Below are 14,420 nucleotides of genomic sequence, written 5' to 3' on the forward strand. Positions count from 1 at the left end.
TCTCTCCCTGTGTAGCTTCCAGCGTGCTCGTCGGGACGAGAGAGGAGAGAAAGCGCTTCAAGCGTGCGACGAATCCCTGTAACTCTGCTCGATATTGACGGATTCTAGAAATCTGTGCGGCATTCGATTCGTGAGGCAATGAACACCGATACTGAGGTAATTCGATGACTATTTGGGAAAATGGTTCAGGACCCATTTAAAGGAGCATACGCTAAAGTCAAGAGGGACATTCTGGACAGACATTTCGTATTTTGTTGCAGGGTGTGGGATCGGCTATGGTCCAAAATTCTGTGTCACCTCTGTGCCGTGTGCTTAAACTGCTCAGTTAGTCATCCACTTGCACGGAGTGGAATGGCTCCTCGATTTTTTAAAGACGATAGTCTTTCTTGGGGAACTTAAACGCATAAATTTTGGTCTGTCTTTCTGTCTGTCTGTCTTTCTGTTTGTCGGCACGTCCCTCGATTCAGCCACTCGGCCAAAGTTGAACCACTTGCCCAAGGGCCAGCCGTCTTGAACTGGTACGGCTGTTCATACTTGTGAACGTTGTCGATCAAAAAGTAAATATCATGCATATCTGAGGTGCAACATCACTAGGTAAGTATTAGGTGGCGTGTTCCTTTAATAGAAAATGCATACATACGTAATTTTAAGGACCCTAGTTTCTTAAGCTGCGCTGAAAATGCATAAGAATGGAAGCTTGAGCGAGTTGGTATGCGTTCATCTTTGTTGAAACAGCGCTCACTAGACGACGACGAAGTAAAAGAAGGCACAGGACAGGCGCTGCCTGTCCTGTGCCTTCTTTTACTTCGTCGTCGTCTAGTGAGCGCTGTTTCAACAAAGCTGAAAATGCGACTGCGCTGAAATTTGCCTTCCTCGGTGCCCTTCGCACGAGCTCATTGTTGTGTTTCGGTTTCGGTTCTGTATTGCACTGTACGAATGCCATGGGTTGGTGTTGAAAAACTTTAGTTTTGAGAAGGCCAAGAAGGTGAAAAAAATATTTAAAAAATGAAAAAGCAGCGTTGTGGGCGGCCTTCAGGCTGCCGGTTGTGGGCGCCGCTCTGGCGTTCCTGTTTTACCCAGGCGACGTGTAAATAAAAGAGTGTGTGGAGGGCACTCGTTGAGTGCGGACGTTTCTCTGCAAAGGTCTTCGCCTGCTGCTGCGCCGGGACTATACCAGCACGCAACACAGCACTCATGTTTCCCGACGTATTGCCAGATGGCGTCCATATCTCACACAGCGCCTCTTCTATCGTCTTTACACGACATTTGCAGCGAAGCACGCAGATACGCGGCCAATTTTTTTTTTTCCACGCATGGGCGAAAATATATCTTTTTTTTTTAAAGTCGACATACCTTTTCTTATTAACACTAAAACAAATGTTTACACGGGACTACACTCTAAAAAAATATCGAGTAAAAAGGGCGTCTTTTTGTCCCACAACAATAATCGTCATTTATTTTGCCTTCCTTTCCTTGCGCTATCGCCGCGCGCCCGGCACTTTCTGGTCACGAACGACATGCGCGCTATCAGCGTGACATAGCATTATTGGTAGGAAAGTGGCCAGCGCCGAGTTTTCAAGAAAGGAAACGCAAGCAAGCCAGATGACGATTATTGTTGTGGGACAAAAAGACGCACTTTTTACTCGATCTTTTCTTAGAGTGTAGTTTTTACGTGCCAAAGTAGGCGCTTGTGCGACACATCGCTACGAATGCAGCCATGACAATCCAGTGGAACTCAAATGCAAATCGAGACGAAGCCTGCTTTCGGGGCAGCTTGAGTATACCCACTAGAGCTGTGCACGGGCCGTATTTCCGAGCCCGGCCCGGGCCCGCTGGCATTGTCGAAGGCCCGCCCGAGCCCGACAGCAAAGGGCTGCGAGCCCGCCCGGCCCGGCCCGACGTACGAAAACACAATCCCGGGCCCGGCCCGGCCCGGCTTTTTGAAGGTTCGCTGCGAAAACAAAACATCGTTTTCCGGTAATTTGGCATTTTATTGAGCATATCAAATATGATCAAACGACACACAACGAACAGTCTCTATTACATAGATTACAAATTACAAGTAGACGGCCTCATGCAAGCAACAATGGAGTTCGCTCGCCAAAGCCGTCACGTGTATGCGGTATGCCCATGCAAGCGTCAGCTTGCACGAAGGCGATCTACGTCGGGTCGCTGTCGCGCGCATTTTCACTCATATGGGATTTGGTCTTTAATCTAACGCGAACAGTTGCATGGCGCCGTCACCAGCTCAGGTGGTGTTACTTCTCTGTTTGTCGGAGTGCAACAAAGGCAGTGCTTTACCTGCTCCCCGCTTGTTTAAAGTAGCGAATGGAAAGGAAAAGCGGTAAAGGGCGGTCGCGGAAAAGGCGCTGTATGCGTGCTGGAAAACAATTCCCGCTCATTCTCTATATTTCGGGCTTGAGTCGGGCTTTGCGCCGGGTCCGAGCCCGGCCCGATAAAACTCTAAGTAGCCCGAGCCCGGCCCGGGCCCGAGGTGAAAATATGTCGGCCCGCCCGAGCCCGGCCCGCGGGCCGGGTCGGGCTTTCGGGCTACCCGGAGCCCGTGCACACCTCTAATAGGCTCCGTGCAGACGTAACTCCGCTCGGCGTCCCTAGCGGCAAGAAGCGCAGATTTGGCGGGATGCTCTGACGCGCTCGAAATGGGGTGAAGTCGAGGAACTATGCCTTTTACGATGACTACACTTTCCGTGCTTCTCGCGCTTGGCTAGTGACCAGAGCGACGGTACGTCCGCGTTATCAACGCGATCAGTCAGCCGCAGGTGGTGGACGATAAGAATAATATAGCACACAACATCGCTCCGCGATTGCACCCCTCCTCGCTCCACGCTCCCGCTGTGACGGCGCGAGGTATTTTCGCGGGCAGTTCGTTTTGTGCCGGTTCCGCTGTTCGTAGGAATGCCGAACTCCAGGAATAATTGCTTCATTGTTGGGTGCAATAACCCCTACAGGAATTCTCTGGGCACGCGTTTTTACCGGTTTCCATTTAGAGAATATGAACGGAATCGGCGTGAACGGTAGATCGCACTCGTCCGACGACAAAAGCGAGTTTTGTAAATAGAAGGGTTTTTTTTTTTTTTTCTGGGGTTGCATTTGCCCGTGATTGTTGATCTGCCGAGGAACACCTCTTCCACGACGCCGTGAACGTGACCCCCTTCGAGGAGTTCCCTACCCTTCTTCAGGTTAGCTCCTCGGAAGAAACTATCTGTATCACGTAGCTCTCTGAATCCAAACGTAATAATAATTGGCACGCTTTGCAGTGCCATGGTAGCAAAACACGAGCCGCGACGACGAACTCGGCTGCACTGAATAAGTCGGCGCAGCGAATGCAGTGCCATGGCCTTTCGATGGAAAGCGTTTTTTTTTTTTTTTTCATTCAGCGGCCGTGACAGTGCAATTGCTGCTGTTCCCGGTTTCAAGCTGCCGCTGAGTTCGCTGCCGCGTTAGCTCGAGGGTGATAAGCTGTGATTGTTTAGTGAGTGAGACGGCCCGCGTTACACGTGCGCAGTTTCGCTCAGCGGGCTCGTCACCTCCGTTGTCTTCCCCCAGTTAATGCATTTTATGTTGCCGCGTTCGCCTGAGGATACACGAGGTCTGGCGAAAAGAAGCACATGCGCTAACGCTACGTTCTCTGACAGCTGATAACAATTTGACGTTCAAGCGAAGCACTAAAACACGGCGCAGTGGCTGGCCGCCGCCTGTGTCGTCTGCCTCCCTCCCCTCCCCTCCTCCTCCTCCCCCCCCCCATCCCGCCAAATCTGCTGCCATGGCCGCTTTGGCGCTGGAGGCAGCGAGCGACTGTGGCGGCTCCTAACGTATGCACGGTGCCCATACCCAAGCTATTTTCGTTTGATGGGTGCTGAAACACTTGCCCGAAGATTGCATGGTCTGAGTTGGCATTTGACGCATGCGCAGTGGCGACAGCGCAGGGTGCTGAAAGCTTCGCGCACCCAATTCTAAATATCTGTGATCAAGGAAAGCTTTGCCAGCTTGTGTGAATTAGGATAACACATCCTGTGTAATGAGAGCACGCTCTACTATAGGTTCATCAACCCCAAGGGGTGGGAGCGCGCATGTCGACCTTTGCGACGCTAGCTTTGCGTTTGATTTGCATTCCGCAGGAAAACGAAAGACCATTCCTCCTTTGAGTGGAGGCGGGTAATCCCAGTTTGTGGCTCGCGACGTTGCAGCCTTATCGCGCTTACTGCACTAGCTGATAAAACCGAACTGCTTCCGGGCTTCCGCACTTATCCGGTTCCAACCGGTTCCTAATTCCTTTCGACAGTGTAAGACGAGATACAGAAAGGAAAGCTTTCGCATGCTTCGCGCCGGCGTTCGCCCGCTATTAGCTGTGACGTAAGCAAACGCCTGTGCTTGGCCGAAACCTCAGTTGGTATATTGCGTACGCTTTCTCTAAACTGGGGAGTGAGGCTTTGAAGAAATCTGGTCTATAGACTATTTTACGTATGACGCATGGGCGCCGCAACTTTGGGCTGTTAAAACGAATGTTTTCTTATTTTTGTATCTCGTGAAGCGAACGGTCAGGAAATGCCGAATGCACCAATAACCCAACCGTTTTCATGCGTATACGCCCACCGTAGCGCTGTTCGTTTAGTTGTTCAAGATAAAAAACGGCAAGATTAACAACCCAATATGGCGGCACCGAAACCCGTCCTTAAGATAGTCTATAAGCTATAAAATTTTAGGCGTAGTGACTTCAGAAATGTCAACTTGAGAAATCAATAAATAAAAAAAAGACGAACTCCACGCATAGTATGGCTTATTTCTTCTGCCGTCTATACAGGTCTCGACGGCACTATAATATATTGAGATGAGCGCGTCCCGTTTGATATGCACGACGACAGCTGGTTCTAAGAAAGCCTGCATCGCCGTATGCTAATCTAAAAACAGAAAAAAAAATGTTCTCAAAGCGAGGAGCATGGAGATGGGCTTATAATCGGTATTCCCGGCAGGTTTGTCTCGAGGGGAGGCTTGGCGCGCTTTCCTTTTGAAAAATGAATTTGAATAAGATGCCCGTAAAAGTAGAACTCGTGGCTGTCCCATTATATAATGTCGCACTAGATATAGAAAAGAAAAATATTTAATTTGTTGCGGTTATGCAAAGCAGCTCGGAAGGGCGGTGAACAAAGAAAAAAAAAAGGAATGGCGGGAAAGTGCAGTCATACCGTCATGCATGACTGCTCGTGAGACCGTTTCTGAAATTGGAGCGCATATCTCTTGCTTTCTCGGTTTTTTTTTTTTTGGCAGGTTTTCTTTTTTACCCCTGCGCGGCTCTTTTCGTGCTGTTGCACCGAAACTATGTGGAGTATGCGATTTTGCAAACGATTAGGTATGTATTTTAACACCGTAATATTTAACGCTCGTTGAATGTCACGCGTCTCTACAGGGCATATTAAGAAAGTTGCAATATTCTAGTCCTGTCACATCCTTGTGAACTGCTTAGATGACAGCTAGTCGGTTTTACATCTGAGAAAAAAAAATCGCCGTCTCGACGAAAGGTCGTTGCCGTGAAGACGTTTCTACATAGAATGAACATTTGGTATGCGTGAAACATTGCTTCTGCGCAGTAAGAATTCACAAAGAAGGTCCGTATACTTGGTACTGTTTACCTTTCTACGGGTTACTGGAGAAATATACGCAACGGACAACGGTTGTTGCGACACCCACCTTTCTCTTTCAATTTCTCTGGATCATATAACGATTTCAACGCTGTCTTTTTCGTGTCGGTTTATGAATAGCGTCCCGAGAGCACAAGCCGCAAGGATCGGGGGCCGTATCCTGAAACTACCACCCTAAACGACAGTGTCCGCTTAGCGTGACGTGGAATATCGCTCGTCCAGCGAGTGAAGCGACTTCATGCCTGCATTACATCAGCCAGCCAATCAGAGCGCTCCGTGAGCGATATATCCGACTCAGATAGGGTGACCGCTATTCGCATGCATCCTATTTGTCCTTCATTATTCGTCGTTGATGTCGAGCTTGCTCGGTCTGTTTGGGAAAGGAGGTTGAGATAACGGGTGTGGCAAGTGCACCATCGAAGATGAAACGGTCCCTGAGGAATGTCGACGTCGGGAGCGTCGTCTGCTCTGTTTTGGAACTATGTCACGGTAGTAAGGAAATCGGAGCTAGTTGTCATAGGAGTGCGCACAGGCGTGGGGCAGGGGGCCACCTTTCTAATCGTTTAAGGGGGGTGCCAAGTCTGCCCTTTACTCAATCAGACCTTTCCTGTCATTGCTTGAAGTGTAGCATTACGACCGCGCAGGTTTTTCACTATAATGGCGGCCGAAGACCCGTGGTGTTGCATTCCAAGAACTGTTTACTGCTCACCTTTCGCCCACGAAAAGTCGGGGACCAAAGGCAGGCCGTTGTGAGGATCAAGTCATCGCTCCAGTTTCATTTTTGCATCCATTGCGAAGCTGGTTTTTTTGCTAACTCGACCAATGGAAAATGGGTCAGGAGGGGATGCGTCGAACTTTGCCGATCAGAAAAGCAATAAGGTGAACAAATAAAGAAACGACGAAATAAAGCTTCGTAATACAAAGAAGTAAGATCTAAACATAAAAAATGAACAATAAACAAATGCAGAAGAAAAACAAAAAAATAGGAAGAATAAAATAAAGATAAGAATTAGAGCCCTTCCAACTGTTTGTGAAGAGGGCAGACTAGCGAAGCGGGGGAAGCGTTCCGACGCGGTGAGGCGTGGCGCGTGCGTTTGGCTTCACTCGCCTGATCGTCGTCGGTGGCATTGGCTCGACGGCGACGCGCACACTCGCGTTTCTGGGCGCGCCGACGTTCCTCTTACTGCCACTGCTCCTCTTGGGAACGTACGACAGGCGTCCGATCCATGGCAAGTCCAAAGAGCAACTGAACACGTCCCCAGAGCGATCTCTTACGTCACGATACAATGGACAGACGCGATTGGTTGACGAGATGTATTGGAGAAAGGCTATGACGTCTTATTAAAGACGGTTACGCCAGTCGCAGCGCACGTACTAGCGTGGACGCTGACGTGGCTGCCAGTGGGAACTAGGTCATGTAATGAGGAATGTAATGTAATGAGGAAGCAAAACCTAAAGTACTGGGACAAGAGCACGCGCTTTTTACAATCCTAAGTTTGACAACGCCACCAACACGCCGTTTCGTAGGACGCCACGTGTCTGTCTGAATGAGGGTGCCTCGAAGACAGTGCCGCCTCCCCCGGGAGCAGGGTGGTGATACCCTTTGTCCGGGTGAGTGCCATATTGGGTCAAAGTGGTTGACGCGGACGCCGACTACTCTTAAGGTGACGTGCAAACATGATAGATACGCGCGTGAAACTGCAGAAATAATACCCTTCAATAGAAACAACGAACCCAGACATTATATTCAATGCGTCTGCCATAGCGCACGTCTACGTGCTCCGAAACATTGCGCTTCTGACGGAGTTGTTGCCAACCTAAATTTTGTGGACATAAATACTCTTTGATCTCAGCACTAGCCAGCTGCGCTGTAAAAAAATTGACGCGGTAGTAAATATTTCAGAAAGGCTGAGAAAAAGGCAACATTCTTTTCTATCTATTGATATGCAATGATCGAGTTATCGATCACATTTTCTTATAAATTCAATAACCCGAGGCCCTGATGTAATCCTAGGAACTTATTGAAATACTTCCCATAGCGGTAGCAAAGACTGGTGAATTAGCTACCCCACAAATATTTCTATCACGCATGCCGATTGGAACGAAAAGCTGCGACGGAATAAGTAGAAGTAAGGTACTTTATTATCCTATGAAGGAACAATGCGATCTTATGTGCGTTTTTAAATATAACGAACACACATCCCGCTTCAAACGCGTGAGCGTAGAATTCTGTGTAGTCACACAGCAGGGGCGTAGCCAAGGTGGGGTTGGGGGCGCTTAAACCCCCCCCCCCCCGTAATTTTTCAGTTTTGCTTGCGTATATAGGCATGCACACATACAAACGCACGCACGAACATACATAAAGTATGGTTGAAATCCCCCGAAAAAAATTTCTGGCTACGCCCCTGTCACACAGGATGAAAATTTACGAAAATGTGCATAACTGAGGAACGAAAACGCATAGCACCTAGAGGGTTTCCATATTAGTACACAACAGCGACCTGCTACTCTCGCCGAGATCAAACTTAAGTGTTTCATTTTGCCTCACACTTGCATTTTTTAAAGCGAAAGCCTTGGATGCGTCATCAAACAAGAAAATTGACCGTCGACGTCAACACGAGTGATACAAGAGATAATCATCACGTGGTGATGTCGCCAAAATATGTGACGTCATCACGGCTTCCCTGTGACATCACATAACGTGACGCCATCAGATGGCATCGTCGCTTGGTCAAAGGTGGGCCGATCACGGAGGCAGTACAAAACCAGGTGAGGTACAGAAAGCTTGCAACTTCCTCAGATCCTGGAGGCGGTGCTGGACCACATTAGGGACACAACGCTTTCGTAGGGAGGCGCAGGAGGATCAATACATCGACATAGAAGAAAAAGAAGATGGCTTTCGCCTTCGAGTCGTCTTAGCCGCATGCGTGAGGGACCCTGTGAGTTTTTAAAGCTGAAACAGGTATAGGGGGCCTACACACAGCCAGGCCCGTAGCCAGGAATATTTTTCGGGGGGGGGGGGGGGGGGGGGGGGGTGCACTTGCTGAAGGCCTTGGCCATTTTAGAAAAACACCTGTTTTCATTGTTTGTTTTCTGTAAAACACCCCCTCCGTAAAAAATTTCAGTGGGGGAGGGGAGGTCTCCTGGGCTCCACCCCCTTGCTACGGGCCTGCACACGGCGCTCCCATGCTAGAGTACACATTGCTCTAATTCGTTCACTTTTTTTTCCTTATTTCCTATTCTTGACTTTTGGTAGAGACAACTTACCGTTTTCCCATTGAGTGCAAAGCAGTAATCTGAATCTTCTTTTTTAAAAGCGAAGCTGTTTAAGCTAGCCGTAATTTATGCGGCGTAGCAGAAAACTATCATCATCACGAACGGGTATGTGCCACAGAATTTGGGCAAATCCCACTACTCACCACTGGTTCACTAAGACACGCATAGAGAAAATGTGAGAGAAATAATGGGAATAAAGACATAAAAAGATAGAAAGACAGAGAAAGATATAGAAAGAGAAAGAAAGAGAAACACACAGAGAGAGAGAAGGAAGCAGAGAGAGAAAGAGATAGAAAAAAAAGAAAGACCAAGAGCAACAACCTATAGTCGGATACAACTTTAGAAGTCAGCGGCGTTTTCTCCTCAAAGGAGGGTGTACACATGCCTGCACCAACGGGCGCGCACTCCGGACTGTCGTCATGAGCCGAACTGCCGTTGACCCCGCCTTCGGAGAACATTGCCGAGTGAATGAGCGGGACTATTTCTTTAGTCGCACAGGCGATGGGCTGCCGCGCTTCGGCCGTCTGGGCGGGGCCTCTCCGGACTTCTTAAGTTGTATCCGACTAAGTCCCAAAGAAAAATAATTCAGAAAAATGCTTCCGAAGCGCGGAATCGAACCAGCAACCTCTCGCTACGCAGCGCGTGGCGCTAGCCATTACGCCAGAAAGAGCATATCTTTCAGGTAGCTAACGGCGAGCGTTACATAGACACCCTTTACCGCTGGCAGTACTCAGAGACGTCATTCGCTTATAAGCGTTTCTTCATTGCCAGCGAGATGGCGCGAGGAGCGCAACGGGCGTAGGGAGGCTCCCTAAACGGGCGCATTTAAATGTCGTCGACCAGCTCGCTCGCTTCTTCAAATATTTGCGCAGGGAGAACCTCGCCCTTCCGTTGTCTGCTCGCGCGGTATATAGTTGCTGCCGTGGGGCAGATGTTTATGCAGCGTAGCAGCGTGTCCATCACGGGCCGCTTTTCTTGCTATCGCATTCATTGCTTCGCCCTTGCGGCCAAACTGTGACATTTTTGTTTTTGCCTAAGCAACCGACATATGAAAACATTCAAGAGTTCCAAGATGGGAGTCCAAAGACTGGAATCCAAGTCTGTATTCCAACTAAAGGACGTCCATGTAAGGAACGCCTCGATGAACGCCTCCGTGTAGGGAGTTAGAAGTAGGGTGTTCAACTCCGGAGTCCAAGCCGGATTTACAAGTTTGAAGTCCGAGTCGGGAGTTTGGGTCGCGTGCCTAAGTCACAAGCACGACTGGCGAGTCAATCTGAAGTTCCAGGTCATTCCTCTTCGCTTTTTTTTATTGATTGATATTATGTGAAATGAGATGTTGGCGCACAAATAAAGCGCCGGCTGCGCCTTAGCTCTTGAATGGATCGAGTATACAAATATACGAAATAAACATAGGAACAGCAGTACGTGGAAAATAAACACATGAACATGCACATGTAAAAAAAGATCACTAACATGCATATCAAACAACGCCATCACAACGTAAAAGAAAATGTCCTTAAGGCAATCAATAATGCCTCTAATAATGTCTCTGGTCATCAAGGGGATGCATCCGCACATATGGACAACACAACAGTCAACACGTCATATAAATCACTACATACATGTAATAAGTATCATATAACAATGCATAAAAGTAGGATATACATGCGATAAGTGACTTGAATGTTTTGAGGAACATAAATGCCTTAATAAGCGCCAGCAATGTCAGTGTCTTCAAGAAAGCGTTTCAATGCTTTCAAATTGTACGTCTCTTAGCTTTTTTCTCCAGGATCACGTTGTTTTGAGACACTGTCGTAAATCGCCATTCCATTGTGCACAGCGATTATAAAGAGAAATGTTCCGAATAAACAAAAGGAAATGCAAAGTGGTCGCGGCCTTTGGAGGCGGCCGTGTCATTGAGGCGTTCACGACGCATTCGCGATTGTTTTGACCGTGAATTCCGATACGAGTGAAGGTATACAGACGCGGAGTGCGCAGACAGTGAACGCGCCCCTTTTTCGCGTCGCCCTTCACCGACTTGTTCGGAGGCGTCGGGAGCTCGTTCGACGACTCTCGTTTAGCGAGATCGATAACGGGTATGCAAACCGGCTGTCTTTTCCTGCTATTCCGCTTGGGCTGCCCTTTGCGCCTTGTCTAAAAGAAACTACGAATAATAAAACAGCGAAGGAAAACCGAGAAAGGGGGTCTACAAAGCCATGCCGCCTTTATAAGAATCGCTGCTGCCTGTGTGTGCGCGTCGGCACATGCAGCGGTTAGTCTTGTAGCCTGGGATCTTGCACGGGTTGCCGTCGCATACGCGTCATCCGCATGAACGGGTAGTGTTCCTCAGCATCGTCATTGGGATCATTATCACTGTGTTTATGTACGCCACAGGACGTATAGGTCAGTCTATACGGTGTGCAATTACCTCAGTCATGTGCTAGCTAATTCGAAGTTGCGCTTAAGTATTTCCTAAATATTTGACACCACCGTGCCTAGCCGTTCTCGACTGCACTTCCTTTCCCATAGCACCGATTCTTTAACTCTCATAGATCAACGGTCATCTGCCCCATACTAGTTCTTCCTCTCAATGGCAGCCATAATATCTACTATCTCCGTTTCGCCTAGAGAGTTTTACTGCGGCGTATAAATCCATGTTATTGAAAGGACATACAGTGAAGAATGTCATTATGAACACTGTTCAGAGACTCGGAGAGAGAGAGAGAGAGAGAGAGAGAGAGAGGAGAGGAAGGGACGAGGGTTTTCCTAATTGGAAGGCAGTGGTTTTTGCTGGCCCGTTCATGGCAGCTGACGTGCTACTCTGTGTTGGAAGGGGGCCATGAGGTACCATAGAAGAGAAAAAAAGAATTACCGACGATTGCGATACTGCCCAATGCGAATTCTGAGCGCAGCTTCGTGTTGGGGCAACGCCGACTGTATCTCAAGCTTTGGCTATCCGCAGTTGTAGCAATGTAGCATTCGTTACATATTGCCTAAGAAACTGCTAGCGCTCGAGTGCTACGCAAACTACTCTGTGCATTGCAGGCGTCGCGAACCAAGTGAAACACCGACAGCCCCGTTATGACAAGCGAAGCCAGCCGCTTGTACTTCGTCTTTGTCCTAGTTTGTTTCCGCGCTATGCTACAAGCCAGCCGCAGTGCACGTGCCAGCCCTGCATGCGCTCGAGCTCCGACCGAGGAGCCAGCGCGCGTGACGGAGGAAGAAAGCAAGGTTAGAGGCCAGTGGCTCGTGATATCGAAACACTCCGCGTTCGCTCTATCGGTTACGCCATCGACGCCAATGGCGACGCCGCTCAACGCAGGAACGGGCGCCTAAAAGCTGCGCTCTAAAAAAAAATAATAAAAACAGAATAGTTAGCCCTGTGCAAGGAAATAACTTTACAAGGAAACAGCTTTTGGCGACACCTTGCAAAGCTTCAGTCGATTGTAAGGCATGAAGTATAATTGTTTTCTGAGACACTCTTCAAAGAAAGGGCGATATGTTGACGTAGTACCTTTGTAAAGAAAAAAAAAAAACATTTATTGACGGAGAAACGCTTATATGTGGGCAAAACCTGTTGAACATCGGTGTTATGTATAGATGTGGACAAAAAGATCGACGAATTGGGGTGAGTCGTACATATACACCCGAAAGTGTTGGCGGCACTTCCTCTAGAACGCCGCTTGGCTGGACAGAACAACAATCTGGGTTCGAGCGGGAATTCTGGGCATTCTGCGCGGCAGTGAAGTATTCTGCCCGCATAACCACGCCAGTGCTTGAAACTGCTTCGTAATAAGACCGAAGGGGTTTCGAGCTTCAGCACTAGGCGTCAGGTCGGGCCAGGAGCCACGTCAGCAGAGGTAATATTGCGCGGCAGAAGCGCGGAATCGCACCAGACGTCAAACCGCGTGAATTGCGTAACTAGTGGGTGCACGGTTGAAACCTGGTCACCCATTACAAAGGGCTCAGCAATATTTCATCACCGCCATCATCATCAGTCGTGGCATCAACAAAGCGTGCCGCTACACAGGTGCGCGTATATTGCCTTATACAGGCACGTGGGTACTTCGCCACTTCGCAAACAATAACAAGTGACTCGTGCTTCGAACAGAGAAAGGAGTGTTGTGTCACGAGAACTGCGCGGTTGTCTGACTCAAGGAGCATGGCAGGCGAAAGAAAAGGTGATGCGTACGGAGGCCCCGATAACGCTATCGCGTTGCTCTCTTAAAGGCGATAGCTCCAATTTTTCATACGCCACTTGGCAAAGACTGATCGCGATCGCACACACGTGTCGTATGCACTGTATACGAAGCGCTTAAGCAATCGCGACGAGCCTTTCTTTCGTCCTCCTCGTAGCGTATAACACCCTTACTCCTCCGTTAGTGCAACGGGCGGCGCATCCTTAACGAAGTCGGCGCGTTTATTCAAATGAAGCCACAATACGCGTCGGGCGCGCCCTCGTCGCTTTGCTGCAGGAAACGCCTGTAAGGTTGTCCCGCAAGCCACTCGAGTCCTCGACCATTTTTTTTTTTTCCCTTTCTGTTTCCCCTCGCTCTCTCCACATCGTGGCGAGGAGGTTTTCACTGAGCGCAGCAGGTCTTCGAAAGTGTGCAGCCGACTAGCTACTGTAGCTAGTCAGCTAGCTAGTCAGCTATAAGTCCGTGCAGTCAGTCTGCCCGCGCTGACACGGCAATCGACGCCTGCCTGCCTGCTTGCCTGTCCAGCACGCGCGAGCGTCCAAGGGAGCTAGCGAGCAGCAGCAGCAATAGACAACGCGTTATCAGCGACGCTGATCGTTTAATGGCCCCGGGCTGTTACCAAACTGCCGTATATAAGGGCGACCAGTAATCCGTCGAGGTCCGACCCCCCCTCCCTACTCTCTCCACGTCGCCGTCGCCGCGAAAGCGTGTATAGCGTGTCACTCCCACTCGGTGGCATTTTTCATTGCTCTCGTCCCACCGTTCACACCTTCTTCTTCGTCGACGTCGTCATTTGGTCCGGAAAGAACGCACCGACTGGGACGATAGCCATGAGCTCCGCCACAGCGGCCGCCAAGAGTGCGCTGCAATGTTCCGACACTGCCGAGGTCACCCAGGCACTGCTCAATGGATCTGTCGTGGACGGCGGCCAGCGACGACGCCATCATGTGAGTCAATGAGTCAGTTTTATTATACGAAAGGCGGAACGGATAGAGTAATACAACCCAGCCAATTTGTCTTCATTTTCAAGCGGGCAATTTGATCGGGCTTGTTGGTACACAAATCCATGATTTTAGCCAGTTCCTTTTTCTTCTTTGCAAGGGCATTAGAACACCGAACCGCAATCGTTCCAATTCTTCCTAATTTCTTCCTTAATGTCTTCCTTAATTATTTCAAAATTTTAGAGCAGTGCATCTTTATAAATTTTTGGAGTAATAGCTTTTTGATTACATACATGTGTATGTTTGTGGTCCGAAATAAGCGTCGCCGAGTGGTTTAGGTTGGAAGG

General features: G+C 49.0%; 1 protein-coding gene across 2 annotated transcripts in view; it reads left to right on the forward strand.

Annotated features, from left to right (window-relative positions):
• LOC119389569 (cationic amino acid transporter 4) overlaps positions 1-14,420 on the forward strand; it is a 98,012-nt gene that overhangs the window by 5,598 nt on the left and 77,994 nt on the right. Inside the window, exon 1 of one of the 2 annotated variants that reach the window (XM_037656886.2) lies at positions 13,883-14,079. The exons of the other annotated variant lie outside the window; for it this stretch is intronic. Coding sequence (XP_037512814.1) covers positions 13,963-14,079 — 117 coding nt within the window. The 5' untranslated portion in view covers positions 13,883-13,962. Of the gene's footprint in view, positions 1-13,882; positions 14,080-14,420 lie in introns of those variants that run through there. 2 annotated transcript variants of the gene reach the window in all.

This window comes from Rhipicephalus sanguineus, chromosome 4 (assembly GCF_013339695.2).
Source record: "Rhipicephalus sanguineus isolate Rsan-2018 chromosome 4, BIME_Rsan_1.4, whole genome shotgun sequence".
In the NCBI taxonomy this organism is placed as follows: Eukaryota; Metazoa; Arthropoda; class Arachnida; order Ixodida; family Ixodidae; genus Rhipicephalus; species Rhipicephalus sanguineus.